General features: G+C 40.9%; 1 protein-coding gene across 2 annotated transcripts in view; it reads left to right on the forward strand.

Moving 5' to 3' along the window:
* The window catches only part of WDFY3 (WD repeat and FYVE domain containing 3), a 232,575-nt gene that overhangs the window by 196,694 nt on the left and 12,082 nt on the right, over window positions 1-23,799 (forward strand). For both annotated transcript variants that reach the window (XM_082652754.1, XM_082652755.1), the window contains 12 exons: window positions 1,179-1,233; window positions 1,492-1,611; window positions 3,458-3,575; window positions 4,642-4,748; window positions 6,280-6,433; window positions 11,873-11,964; window positions 12,189-12,401; window positions 15,027-15,174; window positions 16,886-17,040; window positions 17,970-18,128; window positions 20,400-20,579; window positions 23,370-23,552. In XM_082652754.1, coding sequence (XP_082508880.1) covers window positions 1,179-1,233; window positions 1,492-1,611; window positions 3,458-3,575; window positions 4,642-4,748; window positions 6,280-6,433; window positions 11,873-11,964; window positions 12,189-12,401; window positions 15,027-15,174; window positions 16,886-17,040; window positions 17,970-18,128; window positions 20,400-20,579; window positions 23,370-23,552 — 1,684 coding nt within the window. The remainder of the gene's footprint in view (window positions 1-1,178; window positions 1,234-1,491; window positions 1,612-3,457; window positions 3,576-4,641; window positions 4,749-6,279; window positions 6,434-11,872; window positions 11,965-12,188; window positions 12,402-15,026; window positions 15,175-16,885; window positions 17,041-17,969; window positions 18,129-20,399; window positions 20,580-23,369; window positions 23,553-23,799) is intronic.

Consider the following 23,799-nt stretch of genomic DNA (forward strand, 5'->3'; position numbering starts at 1 on the left):
ATTGTTCTTACTACTGTCTGTGCTGAGTTGGCAGTTCTTGAAGAACTATTGAAAACTCAAAGACAAGAAGCAGAAATTCATTCCCAACTTTAATCTTCTTTTCAATTGTTCCCTTTCCTACAATGTTGAGGAATGATCATAGCTCTTTTTCCAGGGAGAGTACCCTATGCATTCAATTTGCCTGAAGGGAAGAATTTATCTGGAAGTGAAAAGTGGTATCTGTACCTTTGACCTAGATATGTTTATGAACTAAGGTTTACAAATCTCTTAATTTCCTTTCAGACAATAAAATATATAGTTAAGTGCTTTCCTACTTGTTCAGTGGTCAACTCACAATCTTCAGATTAATAATTATCAATATTATAACCTTAAGGTTTTATAGCATTCTAGAAAATCTGCTATAGAAAATGTTCTATAATTTTCTAAACAGCAGTGACTTTCCTGTCATAAAATATTTATATTTTCATTCACTTTTTCAACACCTCTTTTAGGAAATGTACTGTGCACCTACTATGTACAAAATATTGTATACTCTTATCAGTTATTCCAATTTAATGTCTTTAGATCAGTTTATATAGAAACTATTGTAAAGGTTAGAAAGTTGAACTAGATCAATGTTTTTCAAACTCATTTTCTGTAACCCACGGTAAAAATACTACATTGTGGGCTTCCCTGGTGGTGCAGTGGTTGAGAATCCGCCTGCCAATGCAGGGGACATGGGTTCGTGCCCCGGTCCGGGAGGATCCCACGTGCCACGGAGCGGCTGGGCCCGTGGGCCATGGCCACTGGGCCTGAGCGTCTGGAGCCTGTGCTCTGCGATGGGAGGGGCCACAACAGTGAGAGGCCCGCGTAACGCAAAAAAAAAAAAAAAAAAAAATACTACATTGCATCCCAACTCACACAAACTTAGTTACAAATAGTACAATAAAATTCACAGAAGAGATTTTTCCTTCCTGCATGTAGTGCCTTCCAATGTTTTCTATTTTCTTCAATTTGATTCTGTTATTTCATAATTCAAAATGCTGTTCACAACCCCCTAAACTGATTTCATGACCCACTAATAGGTTGTCCTCCATAGTTTGAAAAATTCGTGGACCATTGACTTAAAATTTTCAGCTTTGTAATTACACATATTTTTAAAGTTATGTTGCCTACAATTTATTATTTATCATTTTTAGATCTGGGTTGCTTAGCACTCTGGTTGGAGAGAAGTCTGTGACTCAGAGATGGGAGGTAAGTTCAATGAAAATGTAAGCTTCCTTCGTAATTTGTAGCTAGAAAGTATAAGTCATACAGTTAAAAGTACTTTAATAATTTATAAAATATATACCATAGAAAAAAAGTTTTGTTTTTGTTTTTAAGGGAAAAAAATGCTTTATTCTGAAATCTGCAAGAAATTATCCTTTACCTCATTTTGCATATAAATTTTTAAAATTGAATGTAGCAGAAATATTTGATTGCTTTAAAATGAATCTATTTATCTTTCCCAAGAGAGGTGAAATCAGCAACTTTCAGTATTTGATGCACTTGAACACTTTGGCTGGCAGATCATATAATGACCTCATGCAGTATCCTGTCTTCCCCTGGATCCTTGCAGATTACGACTCAGAGGTAAATTTCAAATCATTTTGTGAAAGTGGAACACATTCTCGAAAGTAATTAAAAGATAATGCAGTGGCTGAAATGATTTATATGCTTTATAGTTTAAGTTCTCAAAGGGGACTTACTCCCAAGAAGATGAGAAGAGCTTTAGCTTAGACTTGTACAAAGTTTGGATACTTGATGAACTTCTTGGATTCATGATATCTATTGAATTTCCTAAAGTGCTAATAAATTTGTATCCACTGGAGGATGTCACTGTCCTCTACACTGCAGCCAGCAGGAACAAATCTAATTGAGTCATTCCTCAGTTTTAAATTATTGCATAAATCATCATCACAATTTGGAGAGAATTTTAAAACCTCGGTATAGCACCCTTCACAAAGTAGCTGATACGTAGATCTCCCTCCTGTGCTTCGAGAACCGCTGTCCTGGGCTACCCCGTTCTCTCTCAGCAGCTCTGCCTGTGCTGCTCTCCCTGCCTGCACTTCTCCCCATGCCCATGCCCATCTTCTCTCCCGCTGACAGGTTCCTCTGGCTAGCTGTATTTCATCCTGCAGGACACACTCCAGTATACCTCCGGGGAGCCTTCTGTCCTCTTCCTTCTTCCTCTGTTCCCACACTGCCTTGTAGCTGTATCATGCTGCTTTCTTTTACAGCATGTTGTAGTCATGATTTTTGTCTGACCGTACTCAACTATGAGGTCCTTAAAAACAAAGACTATCTTATGTAGCTCTTAAGTTCCAACCTCTAGAGAAGGGGTCCCCAGCCCCCAGGATCTGATGCCTGATGATCTGAGGTGGAGCTGATGTAATAATAATAGAAGTAAAGTGCACAATAAATGTAATGCGCTTGAATCATCCCAAAACCATCCTCCCCCCCACCGGGCCTTGGAAAAATTGTCTTCCATGAAAACGGTCCCTGGTGCCAAAAAGGTTGGGGACCGCTGCTCTAGAGCAATGCCCGGTTCTTAGTAAATACTTTTAATCTTTGTTGAAATAACCAAAAAAAGTATGAATGAGGTATTTTACATGTAGATTTTCAGAGGACAAATACTAACTTGACTTATATTGGTAATGTGGATCAGTTTCTCCTGTTCAAGACTTTAAAAATATAAGTTGGCAAAATTGGTGGGCCATGATGCCCTATAGAAATGACACAAATTACGTATCCCATGGGTATGTACTTCAAATTTCTACTTTTAAAACCCTCAGGAGGTAAATTTTGGTTTCCTTTTAAATACATGAATTAGGTCAGCTAGAAATGAGCTTTTAAAATAATCTCTGGTAGACTGAAAGAAACCATCTCATTTGGAGTCACTTGATCTGGTATGATGTTGTCTTTTGGAGGTGAACAAATTACTGAGTGCTCTAGTTTATTTCACTTCCCTTTCACCTCTAGGAAGAAAATGCTCAGAAGTGAAGTTGGAGTGAAATGGGGGAGAGGGGAAGAGAACAAAAAGGAGATTTGATCCTCCAGTTATGTGGGTGACAGAGGATAAAGATGAATTGGAGCTTTTGTGTCCACAGTCTCCTGCTGTGCCCTTGCCAAGACTGGGAACAGTTTTCCCTCTTATTCCTCATCTCCAAACCTGGATCCTGAGTGCCTTCCTCTGTGAACACTTAATTTCCAAAACAGTTGTCTTCAAGCCAAACCAATTAACAAACTGCCATGTGCCTGTCCATAAAATATGGATAACCAGTAGGTGCATGGCATTGTCTTGGAGTCCAGTTCTGCTGGTGTGACCCCATAGATACTAGCACATTTACAGATCATCATTGCTATAGCCACTGTGTCTACATTGGTGAGAATAGAGGATGTATAGTAATTTGGAATTGGGTTTCGTTTTGTATTTTAGGAGGTAGATCTTACTAATCCCAAGACATTTAGAAACCTGGCTAAGCCAATGGGAGCACAGACAGATGAACGATTAGCTCAGTATAAGAAGCGATATAAAGACTGGGAAGATCCTAATGGTAAGTAACTTTTCCTGTCATGGGACTTTGTACCCAAGTTTCAAAAGTAAGCCATTATTTAGCGGTCTGATGCCCTTCCATCTTTCCCCAGATTGCTTATATATCATTATATCTATATATGTTGCGTATGCACACTTAATACACAACTATCAGAGTAGAAGAATGAGGTTTTGCATGCCAACTGATGGCCATGCTTAGAAGGCATTTTTTAGGTAGCTTGTCAGGTACTGGCAGAAAGCAAAGTATGTCTGCTTTGTCTAGGGTAGAAATTTCCCATCATAATATGCCATTATCTCTAATTGTATTTAGGTCAGAAACTAAACTTTCCTTTATTGACTCTTTTAATTTTTTTTATTGAAGTATAGTTGATTTACAGTGTTTCAGGTGTACAGCAAAGTGATTCAGTCATTCAGTTTTTTCAGATTGTTTTCCATTATAGGTTCTTTTAATTTTATTGAGGCACTTTTTAGAAACCTTTTGCATTAAAAAATTATAGTTGATTACCTTCTAAAATACTACAGTTTACCTACTTATGTTTTTTTATGTTTAATGTTTATCATGTATCCCCTTCAAACAGGCAAAACAAACAAAAGAGAAAAAAACTAAGCCTAACTATATTCCCTGTGTGGAATCCTTTCTTTTTCCTGCAAGGAGTATGTAATATGTATGTAATAAAAATTGCATAATATTCGAAGACAACAATTTAGAGAAATTTATACTGTTGCAAAGCTAGAACCTAATAAAAAGTTGCTCATTATCTTGCTTTAGTCAAAGATGGTTTGCTATTAAGGATTACCTGTTACAGTTTAGCCTCAAAACATGAATTGCTAGATGTGCTCAGTTTGGGGGAAAGGCACAGAATTATACTAAACTGGATAACTGCCAAACATATAAGTGAGAGGTTGCAGTGTCATCATAAAGTTTTCATGCTGCAAATGCCAGTGCTAATTGCACTTAGTGTCACAGTTATCACATACGTTAGCATTTTCAAGTCTATTGATGAATGCAAATTTTATTTTTCATATTACTCTTTCATTTTCAATTATGCTTTAATTTTCTTGGCAAGGAGAAACTCCAGCCTACCACTATGGGACACACTATTCATCTGCAATGATTGTGGCTTCGTACCTAGTAAGGATGGAGCCCTTCACACAGATATTCCTAAGGCTACAGGTAAAACTCTTAAGTTTGGAATTTTTGCATTTTATTCAAGCCTTTTATTTAAGATTGTTGCTTTTTTCTTTAATGTTGTTACCTTGCCTGACAAGAAGCCCTGTGAAGTTTTTAGTCACAAAAGTAGTCAAAACATAGTGAAAGTGGAATTTCACTGGACCAAAATTGATAAATAAACTAGAATTTGTTTACACTAAACAAGTGCCAGGGTCCTTTAGTCAAATAAGCAAGTAACATATGCTTTCCAGCCAGGTATATGGAATTCAGCCTTAACTGGTTGAATTCAACAAACATTTAAAAAAGAGTAATACTGTCTAGCTCATTTGCTGTCTTCTGTATTATAATTGCCTTTCTCCACATTCTCTTTCATTTATTCAGCAAATATTTGTTGAATACTTACTGTATTCCAGGCACTGGTCCAGGTGCTTAGAGATATCAGTGAATAAAGACAAAAGTCCTGCCTTATGGAATTTATATATTTTAGTTGAGGGAGACAGACAAACAAAATAAGTATATTGTAAAATGTTTCAGAATGTGATAAGTGCTATCAGAAAAATGTAGGTCAGGGAAACGGAATGGGAAGTACAGGAATGGGAGGTGGAGGAGGACATGATGGTCAGAGTAGGTCTCCTTGAAAAGGTGATATCTGAACAGAAACTTGAAGGAGGTGAGGGAGTTACTGGTGCAGATATCTGGAGAAAGTATGTTCCAGGCAGAGAGAACGGCCTATGAGGGGCCCTGAGTCAGGCATATCCCTGAGATGCTTGAGGAACAGCAAGGAAGCCAGTATGTCTGGAGCAGAGTGACTGCAGGGGAAAGCAATAGGGGATGAGGTCAGAGAGGTAGCAGGGGCCAGATGGTGGTAGGCCTTGGTGGCCATTGTATGGACTTCAGCATTTTTACACAGTGAACGTCATTGTAAAGACAAACACACTGTATTCACTCAAATGCAGCATAGGGAGTTGGACTGAGGAAGGGAGTGGTGTTATCTGTGAGGCTGTGTAAGCAAAAGAAATCCCTTTTCTATTTAAATTTGTTTTATCAATCTATAACTTTTTGATCACCTTCCGAGTTCTCCACTTAATTCTCATTGGTGTGAGAACCTGAATGTCATGTTAATTTATAAAATTAGTCAAATTCATATATAAACTGAATATTTCCAACTGTAGATGGCTACATTAGAATCTTTTTTTTTTAGGAGAGCATTATCAAACAATGGAGGAACTCCTCAATTTCCTTATAGTCTTGCCCTCTCTAAAAACTGATCTTTTTTTTTAATGACTTTTTAAAGTCTTTGTACTTGGATTTCACTTTGATACAGAGCAAGAGCACCCTTGGTAAGGAGTACCCCGAAAAGAATTAGATTAATTTTCTTTCTGTGATTATTTAAAATTTTGTGTATTTAACATAGGATGATGGGAAATTGAGTTGTCATCAAACATATTTACTTGGGTTTCAAGCCCTTGAACTTGGAAGCTGTGAGGTGGGAGTGGTTCTCTAACAGAAAGGTGCCTTCTCGTTCTGCCCACAGGGAGGCCATTTTGACCTGGCTGACCGGATGTTTCACAGTGTACGCGAGGCCTGGTATTCAGCATCAAAGCACAACATGGCAGATGTAAAGGAACTTATCCCAGAATTTTTTTACTTACCAGAATTCCTGTTCAATTCCAACAACTTTGATCTAGGTATGTAGCACTATGGCACTATCTTAGGATCGTTAGCCAGGAAAAGACCAACAGAAATAAGTCAGTTTTCTGACGATTGTCTGTAGTACACACTGACAAGAAAAGATTTTGTTTCCAGACCAAACTTGGATCCACTCACCCAACATGCAGCAAAGCCAATCTACTGACACTGGGTTGGTTATGGTGAAGGGAAAGGACAGCACTTATTGCAGGGCCAAGCAAGGAGAATGGGCAGCTCATGCTGAAAAGGCCTGAACTTCCCAGTGATGGCTTTCAGAGGAGGGTTTTTAAAAAGTGTGAGGGAGAGGGTCACATGATATGCATTCAGCTTGTGCACAAGTCTACGATTGGTTGACAGTGAGGGTAACAGGGTGATGTTTCGGGAATATCAGTCATCAACCTTCTGGTTCCAACTGGTCTGGGGTCTGTGTGCTGGTGTAGTTAACTTTGTCCACCTGGTAGGGGTTTTAGTATCTGCAAAACAGCTCAAGGACATGGCACAGGATATTGTCTGTAGCCCTTGAGGAGGAACTAAAGATCCTTGACTTTGCTCTATGGCTAAACTAATATTATTTTGTCTTGCTTGAGTGTTTTCCTTTGTTTCTGCATTTTCTTACTTCTCTGATTAAATTTACTCTTTGGAACTTGGGGTAGGCCTAGGAGGCTAAAGCTTTTCTGCAAACAAGAGGCAGGGGACATGTTGGGGGGCAAGGGAGTATTGTTCTTGGGAAGGCCTTGCAGGTTCCTGCTTGGTTTCTATTTCCTTGTGAGTTTAGCTGCTGCTAATTACAACTGGGTGTATGAGAGTAAATATAACAAAGGAAAATAGATTTATGCCCCCAAATAAGCTGTTTCAAACCTATAGTTTGGGGAAAAATTAAGAATTAACAAATTACATCTAATGGTCAGAATATCATTATTTATTTCAGTGAAAACAAAGGTGAGGTGAAATTTTGTTTGAAAATTAATATGATTGAAACTCACAGCCAAGAGTGGCATATCCATATTTTTCATGTATTGTTTAAATCTTTTGTATTGCCTGAAGCATTCTCAGCTTACATGCTAATAAAATTTAAAGTTAGAATTTCAGAATAACTTTAGGTAAATCCCTTTCTTCATCCTGTTAGGGTACTATTTTCTAGAAAAACAGAACCAAATCAACACTTATAAAAAGGAGAGAAATTTCCTCGGTACTCTTCTCTCTTTATATTGTCCAGCAGTTTCAGGAAGTAGATTTGACCTTGGCTACAGTTTCTTGGAAGACAGTTTGCTGATCTATGTTTCTGAATATTTATTTTTACGACATATCAAAATTCCGTTGTTTCACTTTAGAATATTAGTGCCAGATATTGTTCTGTTTTCATACTTTTTTCATGCTCTGTATCATACTGTATTTAAGAGTTCAACATATAAACCATTACTATACTACCTCATAAAATTCATTAATGGAAAATTCAAGGAATATTCATATCCAATATATTTGAGTGTTTTTTCTTTGTAATATAATTTTTATTTATTTAATTGTTCATCAGCAGCTTGAACCTTGTGAAATTGTAGGTCTAGATGCAATAGGAAAGGCAGTAAGACTCTCAATAACCCCAGCAAAAGGCCTGAAACTGAGTCTCATTACCTCTGATTGGGCCTGGAGCTCACCCTTGAGCAGCTAAAGACATCAAGTTCTAACACTTAGAGTCGAAGGGAGTGGCAGTTCCTCAAAGAAATAGAGTAGATGGTGAACAGGGAAAAACAACAAATGTGTGCACAGCATTTGAATATGAATGCACGTTAGTGTTTTATTATGTTCACTTATAATTCACCTTTGGAGAATGCTACTTTCTTCCCTAAGGACATCACTTTCAAAGAGACAGATAACGGAGAGGTGCAGAAAGAAAGAGATACCCTCAATATTCCAGAAACAGTCCGTTATAATAATCTATGTCGCAGAAATGTTCTAGCCAGACTACTTACAAACCCAACCAAATCATCTATTTTTAAATAAGTAAATAAAAGAAAGGTCATGTATGTTTGTCATGCTCACCTTCATCTTCCCTCCTTGAAATCACACACGTTAAAAAACACTATTTGCATGTAAGAGCTAAAGCTATAAAACTCAAAAGAAAACATAGGGGTAAATCCTCATGATCTTGGATTTGGATCAACAGCATAAGCAAAAGCAACAAAAAAAGATAAATTGGACTTTATCAAAATTTAAAACTTCTGCATCCAAGGGCATTATGAAGAAAACCTACAGAATGCGAGAAAATATTTGCAAATGATGTATCTTATAAGGGTCTAATATTCAGAATATAAAGAACTCTTACAACTTAACAGCAATAGGTTAAGCAAAAGGGCAAAAGACCTGAATAGCCATTTCTCCAAAGAAGTTATACAAATGGCCAATAAGCATACGAAAAGATCATTAGTCATTAAGGAAATGCATGTCAAAACCACAGTGAGGTACCACTTCACATTCACTAGGGTGGCTGTGATGAAAAAAAAGCACACAAACAGAAGATGACAAGGGCTAGTGAGGATATGGAGAAAGTAGAACCTTTGTATGTTTCTTGTCAGAATGTAAAATGGTTTGGCACTGTGGGAAGCAGTTTGGTAGGAAATGTTGAATTGCCATATGACCAAGCAAATCCACTCCAAGAACTGTCCAGAAGAACTGAAAACAGGGACTTAAACAAAGACCTGTACATGCACATTCATTGCAGCATTATTCACAATAGCCAGATGGCAGAAACAGCCCACATACCTATCAATGGATAAACAAATTGTGGAATATACATATAATGGAATATTATTCAGCCATAAAATGGTATGAAATAATGATAAATGCTACAACATGGATGAACCTCAAAAACATTGCACCAAGTAAAAGAAGCCAGACACAAAAGGTCACATAATGTATGATTTCCACTTACATGGAATGTCCAGAATAGGTAAATCTAGAGAGACAGAACACAGATTGGTGGTTACCAGGGAATGGGAGCAGGGGTGGGGAGGAATGGGGAACAACTGTTTGATTCTTTTAAGATTTCTTTTTTTTTTTTTTTTGTGGTACGCGGGCCTCTCACTGTTGCGGCCTCTCCCATTGCGGAGCACAGGCTCCGGACGCACAGGCCCAGCGGCCATGGCTCACGGGCCCAGCTGCTCCGCGGCATGTGGGATCTTCCCGGACCGGGGCACAAACCCCTGTCGCCTGCATCGGCAGGCGGACCCTCAACCACTGCGCCACCAGGGAAGCCCTAAGATTTCTTTTTGATGTGATGAAAATGTTTTAGGACTAGATAGAAATGGTAGTTGCACAATATTGTGAACGTACGAAATGCCACTGAATTGTTCACTTTAAAATGGTTGATTTTGGGCTTCCCTGGTGGCGCAGTGGTTGAGAGTCCGCCTGCCGATGCAGGCGACACAGGTTCGTGCCCCGTTCCGGGAAGATCCCACATGCCGCAGAGCGGCTGGGGCCGTGAGCCATGGCCGCTGAGCTTGCGCATCCGGAACCTGTGCTCCACAACGGGAGAGGCCACAACAGTGAGAGGCCCGCATACAGGAAAAAAAAAAAAAGGTTGATTTTATGTTATGTGAACTTTACCTCAATATAAAGAAAATCAAACAAAACACTGTTGATCTCTCCACCCAGAAAAGATGGTAAATGATATAAAAGAAAGCACTTAGGTTTTTTCCCCTGGCTCTGGAGCAATTAGGTTTTTTTGTCTGGTCTTCTTATCTTTGTACCCTTGGATATACATGGAGGGGAACTGCAGAGTAGCAGAATCAGACCAAGACTTTTCTACAGACTGTTCCCTTTAAATGACATTTTTAAATTATAGATAGTGCTGGTAAAATAAACTTATATCACACAGTATTTAGGGATTATGAGCAAAATTTTGAAAAGTAGATTATATCTCAGGTAGCCTGGGGATTATTACTTGCTTCTTTTTATCAAAAAAAATTATTACTTGCTTCTTATTCTTGTAGGCCTAGAGGGCATTTCAAGGAAGGTGGGGTAAGGGCCTGAGAGAGAGGGGAGGGGCTGTAATAACTTGATTGTTTTATTTTTTTTTAAGTTATATGGTAATTTTTCCAACTAAGTCAAGACATTCCTTTAAACAATAAACTGATTTTTGTATCTCTCACTTATATCACATTGTAAAGAAGCCATCAAATTGCAATGATGAAAACAAGATTATTTCTAAAGGAAATATTTTTACTGGCCCTTACTTGGAAACTGCCTTTTGTGTTCTAAAATGTGAACAATTATACTTCCCTATGAAAATTTATAATTCAGCTTTTTATCTAACCATCTGCCATTAAGCTAATGAGTCAACATTATTTATAGAGTCATTTTTTTACAGTGACCGTCTGATTTGTGCCTAGGAAAACTCTGTAAGCTAAAATTAACTTTTTGATGTTATTTCGAAAAGAAGAAAAAAACCTATTTCCTCAGATGCCAGTCCCATTTAATGTGTTTTGTTGTCAATAGATTTCATAGCAAACGGTTTCTTTAATATTTTAGAGATTATCTGGCTATGACTTAAAATAACAGTTTACGTGGAATAAATATTACTTTGTTATAAATTATTAAAACTCCCCCCGTAGCCACATAGTCTTCCCCCAATTTTTTTTCTGTTAAATGATATAACAGCCAAAAGTTATATTGTTTCAGATTTTATTTTATTTTATTAATGAGGATCCTTACAGCAAAATACATGTGGGTTCTACAGAGCTCTCTCAAGAATTTAAGAATCAGAAATATGAGTGAACACATGTATTGCAAATATTTCTAGGAGACTGTGGTACTTTTATTTTCCCTTAAGCCAAGAGAGCATTCAGACTGAAAATGGCTGAGGAGTTAGATATCCTTTCAATAACCTCTTCCATGTGAATGGCAGACCAGACAAGAAATTCAGTACTAGGTAACTGCTATTGACTCACCAAGCTTAAAGCATTCTGGAAAAGCCTAAATGAACAGTTTTTGAGAAATTGCTAATGGTCTTACAAATGAGTGATCTTAAGGGGCTTAAAAATTGATTTGAGCAGTTTTTCCAAACTCAAAACAGTAGACCCATAAAATGTTTCATTCCTGTCCTCAATTAAGTTTCAGAAATGTTGTATCTAATGTCCTTCCTAGAGAAGAGCAGTGCCTCCAAGGAGTCTTGCAGGAAAGAAACATGTTTAAGCTTGCATAGCTCAGCATTCCCTGAAGTCATTTGACAGCGGGAGCCCCTCAGTTTTGCTGACACTCAGTTAATTTCTCTGAGGGAGTGCTCGGAGGAGTCGTCTTGGGGAAATACCAGAGTAGATATCTCTGAGGGTCCTTTCTGTGGTAAAATTTTATAGTCCTGGTAATGAAACTAACCCACTATTTCTCTGTTACTTTACTATTTTTCTCATTCTTTTATTTTCTGTTTAATATATCCAATTACACAGGTTGTAAACAAAATGGCACCAAGCTTGGAGATGTTATCCTTCCACCCTGGGCAAAAGGGGACCCACGAGAATTCATCCGAGTGCACCGTGAGGTAATGGCAGTACGCTCTACAGTTGAACTGAGATCTCACTGGGTCACTGACCACAGTACAAAGAGAAGACCTTGAGCAATGTATCCCCCATGTGTTTAAGTTACTAATGTTGTTCGTATGAATTTTAGTTATTCTGGTTCCTATAGACCACTGATGAATTCTTTTATTTTCTAAGGAAGTAATAAAAGCCAGCCAGCGACTGAACCTGTGTTTTGAAATTACAGGCTTTGGAATGTGACTATGTGAGTGCCCATCTGCATGAGTGGATTGACTTAATCTTCGGCTATAAACAGCAAGGTCCTGCTGCAGTAGAAGCTGTAAATGTCTTCCATCATCTTTTTTACGAGGGTCAAGTGGATATCTACAACATAAATGACCCACTAAAGGAGACAGCCACCATAGGGTTCATTAATAACTTTGGTCAGATCCCTAAACAGGTATGGATGTTTTTTCCTTATCACTGATATTTTCTGTTACATTTTTTTAAGCTCTGTAATATTTCTATAGATGGTAGATGACCATATAATAATTAAGTTTAGACAGAGTTTTTAATTAAGAACCATAAATATCACCCAATAGGTTCAGTAGGTCCCTAGATTATTACTTTCTCCTCCCTTTTACAGTCTAGATAAACAGAAGCTTTGCTGGTCAAAGAGCAGTTTTCCTCACAGGCTAGTGCTTACCCACACAATTCCTGGCAGGAAGACGGGAAGAGCATGGTCAGGGAAGCAGATGTGGCCTTGGAGGCCACAGGATACACAGAGATGGGGTTTCATCCCACGGCCAGTAAAAAACCAATGCTGACTTTAAGCATTGTCATATAAAGTCATATTTAGACTTTAGAGATCCCTCTGGTCACAATCTTACACATGCACATGCTGTAGGGGAGCCAAATGAGGAGCAGGAAGCTCTCACAGTGGTTCAGGGAACAGACAGATAGGAGCGGTTTGGATTTGATTATTGGTGTAGGTCTGACAGGTGCTGGGGTGTGAGAGTGCACACCATGGTAACGCCTAGGCCCGGCCCTGCACCAGCTGCTCCAACCACTATCTGGAACCTGGCGAGGAAGACCCAGACCCTCTCAGCACCCAGATGCTGTAGATCTCTCACCTTGGGCAACGAGCGAACCTCTGTTAAGGGAGTTCGTCCCTTCCTCCATCCTCATTGTCTCAGGCACACCAGGAGGGCAGGGTGCACCAGAAGAAACTGCAGCACAGTGGAGAAGGCTAGCTCTGCCGCCCGTTTAGACCACCACCTTTTCCCTAGTGCCCTGGCCTCTGCATTTTGGCCCTGGCTACCCTTCTTTGTTCCTGCTTCAGACATCTCTCCTGGAATCCCTTTTCTTAGGTTAACCAACTTTGAGGTTTCCGGGGTTGACAGTTGGAAACACAGAACAATGGCAAGTCTTTGTTCGTGGAAAAGCCATGATAGACAGCGGGACACCCTGTAACTGCACCACTTACAGTGTAATCTGATTCCCCAATGCAGGAACCATGTTTACTTTTAAAGTGAAATGCTTGTTGATAAACTCTAATCATAGCAGAAGAACCTTAGCCATTTTTTGAGGGTTACAAGTGCGGGAACCGTGTTTCATACCTTCTGGGAAACAAATACTCTGAACAAAAAAATCTAGACACATGCACTGTTGCAGGATTTTTGTTCCACTTTTGAGTTTAAGAGACAAATAGTCTGGGAGATAGAAGAGTTAGGATACTAACATATTTGTAGGACATTACAGGAACTAATAGAGAGTACTTCCAAGTGTAACCATCCTAGAAACAGCTAAGCTTTGTGATCACCATATTGATATATCCTTATATACGCTAGCCTGGCCTGCTCTGTCCTCAGGTCCTTGTAAAGTTCTTCGGTAAATGTTCTTTCATGAACATGCTTTAAAGTATGTGAGTCTTTTTATAGAACTTCAGAGTCTTATCTCATTATTATCATTTATGAGAAATAGCAGAACCCTGATCCTAAGCCCTGTATGTAGATAAAATGGGAGTTATGTGTTTAAAGTTTTGGGAGCCTAAAATGTATATCTTTCTCTATACAAAGCATTTTTTTCTATTACTTCTGGAAATCCAGAATGTCAAATTCACAGAGTGTGATGGTGTTGTAGTCATCTTAAATCTCATTTCATCTAAGGTTTTACAGATAACTTCTTCAAATATCAGTTGTCCATCAAAAAAGAGTCTGCCTATTTTGATGATCTATGGTATTTTTTTTTCTTTTTTTTTTTTTTGCGGTACGCGGGCCTCTCACTGCTGCGGCCTCTCCCATTGCAGAGCACAGGCTCCAGGCACGCAGGCCCAGCAGGCCATGGCTCATGGGCCTAGCCGCTCCGCGGCGTGTGGGATCTTCCCAGACCGGGGCACGAACCCCTGTCCCCTGCATCGGCAGGCGGACTCTCAACCACTGCACCACCAGGGAAGCCCGATCTATGGTATTTTAAGAACAGTTATCTTAAATGTATATTAAGACTTTTCAGTTCTTTAGAAATACTGAACAGAAATGCCAAAGATCTTCTTTTCTTTTTTTCCTTTACAACATTGCAAAGTAAAAAGAAGACAACAATGCTCACACTGTCAGCAAATTAGTAGCACCTAAACGATACAGAAATGATGTCACATACAGAAAGCCCATGTTGGAGCCAGAAGTAACCTGGTTAGAGAGAATGGCTGCCTGCCCTCAGTGGCACAGAATGGTATCGCATTCTAAGAAATTGGTTAATTTTTAAACATCACTGGAAAATAGTTGTCAACCTACTATCATTTGAGGAGATTAATTTCCTTTTGAAAAATTCTTATGAGCTCAGTGTAGCATAGAGCATGCTGGTAACCCAAGGTTTTGTGTAGGAGTCCTGTCCCCACTGACTGCGGCATGAGGTCTCTGGCAACCTTCTGAGCCTTTTTAAATTTCTTTCCTCCAGTGTCAAATGTGATAATGTGATACCTAATGATTGTTGTGAAGCTTAAGTGAAATAACAACAAAATACTTGGCATATAAAAGGGCTTAATAAATGTTAGCTTCGGTATAAAATGTGTCATTATCTCTCATACCAGTTATTTAAAAAACCTCATCCACCGAAGCGAGTCAGGAGTCGACTCAACGGAGACAATGCAGGGATCTTGGTCCCACCAGGATCTACCAGTGACAAGATCTTTTTTCATCATCTAGACAACTTGAGGCCTTCTCTAACACCTGTAAAAGGTAAAATGGCAGGAAATAAGCTTTTGATTCATGATTCTGTGGGAATATTTAATAATCCTAGTTTAGGAATAATAAATTTGCTTCTCAACAATAGCATAATTTGTAATAAGTGGTAAATCACCAAATACTTGTTAGATTCTCTTTTTCCTTTTCTGTTTTCTTCTTTGGGCCTATTGGATTTTGCATCAAAAAGAACCCAACAAGTTTCTCCTCTCTGGTAGGATAGTAAAAACTCTAATATACCAAACCTTATAGTTCAACTTTATATTCTACATGTAGAAAAACTTCTGTCATCTTCATTTACACACGTTCCACCAATTTAGAGCAGTAAGAAGACTACGCTTTTAATATGCCAACTAAAAGCCTCTGTCTTTTATCTAACGTTATCTTAAGTTATCTTAAATTACTTTTCCAAGTAGATTTTTTTTCCCTTGTGTAACCGAAAGTGGGGTCCAGCTGCTTGCCTCTCAAAAGCCAATAAAGAGGCAAGGTTGGTGGAAAGGGAAGTTTACTTTATTTTGGATGCCAGCAACTGTGGGGACCCGGGGGGGACTCCTGTCCAAAGGCAACCCCCCAACCCCGGCACTGACAACCAGTGGGCAAGAGCTTTTGTAGATGGAGGGAGGGGACTACATGCAGAAATAGCACAGTCAGCTCTGACAGTCATCTTGAAATTCTTGTGCAGTGGTCTGACCAGCATCATCTTGATTGTTTTAAGTACAGTTAATGAGTTCAGTTCCAAGGTTGGTTTGTTCCCGTTTCCTTGGGTCCAGTTCTCAGAATTTTGGCAGCTTACGTCATGGCTACAGTCTGGTCATCGTGTAGTTAACTTCTTCCACTGGGTGTGGGTTTCAGTATCTACAAGACAGCTCACAGGACACGGCTCAGAACATTATCTAGAGCCCTTGAGGAGGAACTAAAGGTCCTTGACTATGCTTAATGACTAGACTATTATTATTTGGTTTCCTTTGACTGTTTTCCTTTGCTTCTGTATTTTCTCACTTCTCTGATTAAACTTATTCTTTGGCTAAAGTTTTTCCACAGACAAAAGGCAGGCAGAGGACATGGGGGGCAAGGACCACAGGGTTCTTCTCCGTTTCACTTAGAATGAAAAACTGGTTTACAGAGTCTTGAAGTTGTCACTTAAATCCAAAACTTGGAGCATCAAAGTCTGGTTAATTGGATTGGCTACAAGCTCTCTGCCATTTGTCTCATTCCAGAGACTCTGCCCCATGCCAGCTCCAGCCACTGCCCAGAGATGGTTGTGGAACACTGGTGTGGTCAGTCGGCAGAGTCCTCTGGCAGAGTCGGGCTTCTTGGGGAACGTCACAGCCTTCCTTCAAGAAGCTTCAGGCTGGGAGGTCCTGAAGGCCTAGGTTGATTGACGGTCTGTACAGCATTCTGGGGAGCATCCCACATCACTCTGGCAGTCCTGAAGATCAAGAAGGCGGGCCTGATGGCTGGGAACCAAACCCAAGCAAGTGTCCAGAAACAGGCAGACTGGAGACACCAGTCAGGGTCGATGTCCGCCCAGCAGGTCTGCAGAAGACTCAAAACGCAAGCCCTACTTACTTCTAAGGTCATTTTTTATTAATGTAGGTGTCAAGATGCTTCATTTGTATGAATATTTGAGATCCCTTTACCATCCCCTATGGGATAATGAAGTTAGTTTTCCCTGTCCTTGTTCTAATGTGTTGATTGTTTTTTATAGAACTCAAAGAGCCTGTGGGACAAATCGTCTGCACAGACAAAGGCATTCTTGCAGTAGAACAGAATAAGGTTCTCATCCCACCAACCTGGAACAAAACTTTTGCATGGGGCTACGCAGACCTCAGCTGCAGGCTAGGAACCTATGAGTCAGACAAGGTTTGCATTGTTTCTTGGCTCGCTCATTTAATGTTGCTCTTCCGTGGTCTGGATATCCTGCTTAAATGGGGATGGGGAGAGCTCAGGCCAAGGGCTTCTCAGCTGTTTCTCCACAGCCCAGAGGAAAGGAGAGCTTCACTGCATCAGATCAGGATAAAGGAGCTAGTGGACAAGTCATGTTTCCTGCAGAAAAGCCTCCCTTGGAAGGTTGTGTACTAGGGGCTAGCAATTTCCCCCCACTCAAAGAATTCCTCCAGGAGGTCCTAGCCAACCAGGTATTTAATATTTCTGCCAACCAGAAGAGCTTCCTTTTGAGTCACCATCCGGCCCTCTAATCATTTCACTACTCTTAAATGGCTGGCAGAATACCTGCCCCCCTTCCCCCAAGAAGCAGCAGCTACTGTTTTGAGTCCCATAAGCATCTCTTGGAGAGGCAGCATGTAGTGATTCTTTGGTGCCCTCTGTTTGCCCTTGACAGTCCTCTCCTGAACGCACGAGGGGCATAGTCTGTGCAAGTCAGTAACAGTTCTATTTAGTCACGCTCTCATGAACAGCAGCACTCATGCTTTCCTTTTACATTCTACCTGGCTCCAGCAGACGCATCCTTTCACCAGATCACCCCCTGCATCTCACAGAGCATCACACAATCTGAACGTCATTTTCCCAGACTGGAGAAACTGGAGACCCCCATTATGAGCAAAATGCTTATTATGGTTTTTAACAGCAACTATAGTTGGGAGGCTGTAGGGAGGAGTTCAGAGTAGAGTTTCAGTAAAGTGTTGCTAAGCTGAAGCCAGCCCAGCACATGCGCAGCTATTTGCCTGGGGGGGACCTACATAGAGGTTCTCCTTTGCTTGGTATGCTCGTTCTGTCCCAGGAGTTTGTAGTGCTTAATGGCATGCGTGTCTCACATCTGTTCTATTTCACAGGTAGTGACAGTTTATGAATGTTTGTCAGAGTGGGCCCAGATTCTCTGTGCAATCTGCCCCAACCCCAAGCTGGTCATCACAGGTGGAACAAGCACGGTCGTGTGTGTGTGGGAGATGGGTGCCTCAAAAGAAAAGGCTAAGACCCTCACTCTCAAACAGGTAACAGTCCATCCCAGCTGCCCACACTCTAGAGAAACTGAAAACTGTCGTTAATTCCAAGGTGATTTAGACATAAATGGACAAAAGCAAACACTGTATGTTCTTTTGCTAGAAATGGGTCTTAAAAAAAGGAAATGGGGCTTCCCTAGTGGTGCAGTAGTTGAGTCTGCCTGCCGATGCAGGGGACGCGGGTTCGTGCCCCGGTCCGGGAGGATCCCGCATGCCGCGGAGAGGCTGGGCCCGTGAGCCATGGCCACTGAGCCTGCGCGTCCGGAGCCTGTGCTCCACAATGGGAGAGGCCACAATGGTGAGAGGCCCGCATACTGCATAAATAAATAAATAATTTAAAAAGGAAATGAAATCAGAAGATACTATTTCTGAAAATGATCCAAGCTGTCCTTTTTAAAAATCTGAAGTAAGTTGTCTTTAGGTGATATTTTTTTAATATATTTAAGTAATATAAATGTTTCTCAGAAGTTATATGTAGGTTAAATTTTTGCAAACCAAGTTATATTTGCTATTGATTCATAATAACTTCTTTTGGATGATTTTCATTCATCTAGACCATTCAATCTTTGATTCTTTTGTTTTTCTGTTTCTTCATTTATCGTAATGCTTAAGAACCTGACAAACTCATGAATGTATTCAGAAGAAACACTGATGATATTATTAACAAATATTTTTGATCACTTGTTATGTACTATTATAAATTTTTAATGAAAGCAAGAATCCTTTTATAATTAAACCATCATCTTTTAATATTTGATATGTGAATTTACCATAAAGGTTTCTACTTATGTATGTATGTACGTATGTACGTATGTATGTATGGCTGCATTGGGTCTTTGCCACTGCACTCAGGCTTTCTCTAGTTGCATTGAGCGGGGGCTACTCTTTGTTGCGGTGTGTGGGCCTTTCACTGCGGTGGCCTCTCTTGTTGTGTAGCACGGGCCCTAGGTGCGCGGGCCTCAGTAGTTGTGGTGCGCGGGCCTCAGTAGTTGTGGTGCGAGGGCTCAGTAGTTGTGGCACGTGGGCTCAGTAGTTGTGGCACGTGGGCTCTAGAGCGCAGGCTCAGTAGTTGTGGCACACGGGCTTAGCAGCTCTGCGGCATGTGGGATCTTCCCAGGCCAGGGCCCGAACCCGTGTGCCCTGCATTGACAGGCGGATTCCCAACCACTCTGCCACCAGGGAAGCCCCAAGCTTTCTTTTTTTTTTTTTGCGGTACGTGGGCCTGTGCATCTGGAGCCTGTGCTCCGCAGCGGGAGAGGCCACAACAGTGAGAGGCCCGCGTACCGCAAAAAAAGACAAAAAAGATTTAAAAAAAAAAAAGGGAAGCCCATAAGAGACACGGTCTCGACGTGAACAGGTAAAAGGCTGACAGTGCAGTTTGCTGATCCAAACGCTCCTGCTTCCAGTGTTTTCAGTTTAGAAAATGGACTTCAAAGCTAGTGTGCCTGTAACCCCTCAGTAGAAAGTACTTCTTACTTAAAACAGCCTTCTGGCGTTTGCTAAGTATACAGTAAGGGTGTCTGCATCACCAAAATTTTAAGCCAGCTCATTAAGTAAATAGTAAATACTCAGGAATTCGTAACAGTAATCTGAATCTTTTCCTTCAAAATGTTTATTTTCCCACGTTGCCATTTCCCTGGATCCTGTTTCTCTTCATATTCCAGCAAAAGAGAAGCTTTTATTCTAGTTTGAAGAAGGGGTCCCTCTCAGGCACAGGAGATGTCCAGGTGTCTCCAGTTCAGTAACAGACGCTCAGCAGACACATCAGGACTGCATTTTCCTGTATCTTTCTGGGACCATGTACTACACCCATGCCCTAGGATTTTTAAAAATCCATCCAATTGTAGTTCCTTAGAATGGACTTAGAGGAGTTGATGGCACAAAAGAATAGATTCTGAGTTTAAATTCTGAATTTGGGGGCCATAATCGATACATCTCCATGTGTAAAAGGTATGAAGAAACCCCAGCTGGGTTGCAGTTGCCATTCTCCTTTCCTTCTAAGGTACTGGCCCGAGTCCAGGAGAGAAGTAATATAAAAATGGAGATTAGAGCCTCCAGAGTCCTCCAGACTTCTCCCTTCCCCCTGGTGGGATGAGGCAGGGACAGTGGCAAGAAGAGAATGAAGACCTTCCAGATACTGCTATGCAAGGCACCCCCTCCCAGTACGTGCACCTGTCAGCTCCCAGCGCGTCCGGCTCTCCTGGAGTCCCGTGAGGAGCACTGCCACTGTGGTCAGCCTGGTTTTGTCTGTTCTCCTTTTAGGCCTTACTTGGCCACACTGATACTGTCACCTGTGCCACCGCATCATTAGCCTATCACATCATCGTCAGCGGGTCCCGTGACCGAACCTGCATCATTTGGGATCTGAACAAACTGTCGTTCCTAACCCAGCTCCGAGGCCATCGGGCTCCCGTTTCTGCTCTCTGTATCAATGAATTAACAGTAAGTAGTAAATTGGCCACTTGGTTTATATGTAGGAAGACAAATAGCTCTGGCCTACATAAATAAAAAATGACTCTGTTTTCTAAGTTGATAGGCATGCATTTTATAAAAGCCACTTGTTTTAGATGTTGTTTGCAAAAGCGAATGGATATTAAAGTTTGTACCCCAGAGAGCAATTTTGTCTTCAAATCCAGTCACTGCAACATACTTTAAAGAGCAAGATTTATTACAAAATTAAACATTCTAGAATACGCTTTTTTTTAAGGTGAGGAATTTGTGGGATTTGTCAAAATTGTTGAAGTTTTATGAAGTATACTCAAAGTAATTATTATATAAAGTGAAAAGAGTAACATTTGGGTACCCAAACAAGAGAAAAATTCTTGTAAAACTGTTTTCTAAACAGATTCCAAAGTTATCAAAGAAATTATCTTTTTTCAAAAATACAGTGAATCAGAAGAAAATAAATGCACTGGTGTAGAAACCCCCCATGCAGACTGAGCAGGGAGGGGAGGATAGTCATTGCAAGTCGTATTGGTAAACAGGGGATGCTAATGATAGGTTTTGAGAGACTGAGGTCTCTGTGTCCAAGGGACAGATGATCACATAGGCAGATCAGTCTTGCAAATCAACCAGCTCCCCCACAGCCTCATCACTTCTTAGCTCTAAATATCCATTCCAACTCTTCCCCTTAGCCCTGCCTGGGATCATCCTACATGACGCAGAGTAGTTCTAGCCATGTCGTATCATCACCCACAGGCAGCTTTCCTTTTGAGGGAGGCTACATCTTTAATTTCTACCAGAAGATGCTAAGTACTATGCTTTTAGTCAGATACCTTGTAGTCATTCAAAGGAAAAGGGAAGTTAACTCAGTTCTAGTTAATGGCACTTGGAATGTCTCATAATAATAAGAGTAATCAGAGTTGGGAATGAGTGGGAGCATGTGGGGAAAAAGAGTCAAATTTGCTTCTGGTATATTTGAAAGGCTTAAAATGTCTTTAGAACAGCACCTTGGGTTGGTCCTACGAGTGCACGTAAGAGGTTTATGGAAATGTCAGTGCAACGGAACCACTCTGATCCCCGCTGTGTTGCTCTGAGTCAAATGCTTAATTGTACTATTTCAAGCACTCTGTTTTGGGGTTGTTCTTAACTCAAATGCTGACAATTTTATTTATCGTTAGTTGTTATTTGAGCCAGCATACACCCATTGGATTGCAGTAGTTGCTGCGGACACTATGGATGTGTTTGATTTTTCCCTTTTAAGATGCTTTTGTAATCTCTTCATAACTCATGAAAAGATTTCTGTTTGTTATGTTTTTTCAGCCATTGTCAAGCCTACTTTACTTCATTCTGCACTTTGGGCGTAAGCTACATTGCAGCTGCCCTTGATTCTTCTTCTTACTCTCAGCCCTCATAAGCACAGGGTTTGCTCTAATGGAGGCACCCTGGAGTAATTGCAGAAGGTCTTGCATAGTGCACCGTGGAGTGGCTCTCTCCTGTCTCCTGCAGAGACTGAGGCCATTGATTAAAATTCAGCTGCTGACACGCATTGTCAGAGGTGGTTCAGGGCTGATACAGAGGTAGACACAGCAGTGCTTTGCTAAGTATTATTTTTGTTTGGGTTTTGGTTTGCTTCTTGCCACCTTGGTAGACTAAGGGCAGAGGGAGGAGGGGGGTGGGGTGGGGGCGGGGGGAGAAAACAGTAGCAAGACCAGCACAGACAGTGGTTTGGAAAAGCCCCAGGCCGCCTTATCATGCCACCCCTGCCTCCCCTTTACCTTCTTTCTTGTGTTAGCACTGCTGTTCAGTGTCTAACTTCCCTCTGCTTTTGATGACCATCTGCCAATTTCTGTAGGTTCTCATGTGCCTACTACATGTACTGAAACTCACCGAATCATTTCTGAAGTCACTACCTAGCATCAGGCCAGTCAGGCTGTCTCAGGGGTAAGGGAGGCCGCATGAGATGGTGAATAAGTTTTGGGATGTCTAAAGGGTCCACCACACTAACTGACACAGAGTAGATGCTTCAGGAAGTGTCTTATTTCCTTTAACAGTAGTGGATAGTATTCTCACCAGGTTGTATTCCCCCCAACCTGGTAGAATTTGAAGGAAAAGGTTAGTTTTTTTCCCATCTTTAGAACTCATGAAAACCTGAGCTATCAGCTGAGAGAGTTCTTAGGGTTTATTCAGTTTGCCAAGAAATGACCTATATACTAGTTCTCTTCTTTTTTTCCTCATTCCCCCACTCTTATTGTGAATAACAAATTTTTTAATAGGGTGTTAACGGTGTTACCAGGATTTCATCTTTGCACTTATTGGAGAGAGTTACAGCTGTACATGGACTGACAAATTTCTCTTCTACCCTATGGTTTTGGTGATTTGGCTCACTTGATAAAACTAAGTGGATTCCTACCTCTCAGTGGAAGGTATAAATAGATTTTGTAAATACTGGGAGGAAAAAGAGCAGTTCATCAACCCTCAGATTACAGGTAGCTTTGACTTGGAATGAAGCGGGGCTCAGCACTGCGTCGGGGCATAGGCTGGGAGCGTGGAAGGGCTCCTGCCCCATCTCCACGCGAGATCACCTCAGCCGCAGCCTCCATGCAACCTTAGATTCTTAAAGAGGCCTCTGTTTTTTAAGTCAGCAAGCACTGGATTCCTGTCTACCTCAGAAATTCCCCAGTCACTAGTCAGAGGACTGAGAGGGTTCCAAAGAGCAAAGCCAAGGATTCAGTTTGCTTCTGAAATTAGAATGTAATCTGGAGTGAGTGAAGTTTCTCTTCACCTTCTCAGGGGGACATTGTGTCCTGCGCTGGCACGTACATCCATGTGTGGAGCATCAATGGGAACCCTGTCGTGAGTGTGAACACATTCACAGGCAGGAGCCAGCAGATCATCTGCTGCTGCGTGTCGGAGATGAACGAGTGGGACACACAGAATGTCATAGTCACAGGACACTCAGACGGTGTGGTCCGGGTAAGTCGGCCGTGAGGAAACGCATTAGAGTATTTGCTGCCGTGGTTCACCTGAAACTTCTGAAGCTGTCCACAGTTGAAGGACACCTGGAGGTTGTTGTATTGCTCAGCAAACTCTCACTCAGATGCAAAGAAACATTGTCCATTGGGTTATCAGACGCAGAGAACATCAGTGACTCAGCTTCTTTTCTTCCCATTAAGTAGATCTATTAGTGCCGCTAACCACTTGACAGCTTGACACAAGCAGA

The sequence above is a fragment of the Grampus griseus genome, assembly GCF_964374135.1.
Source record: "Grampus griseus genome assembly, chromosome: 4".
NCBI lineage: Eukaryota > Metazoa > Chordata > Mammalia > Artiodactyla > Delphinidae > Grampus > Grampus griseus.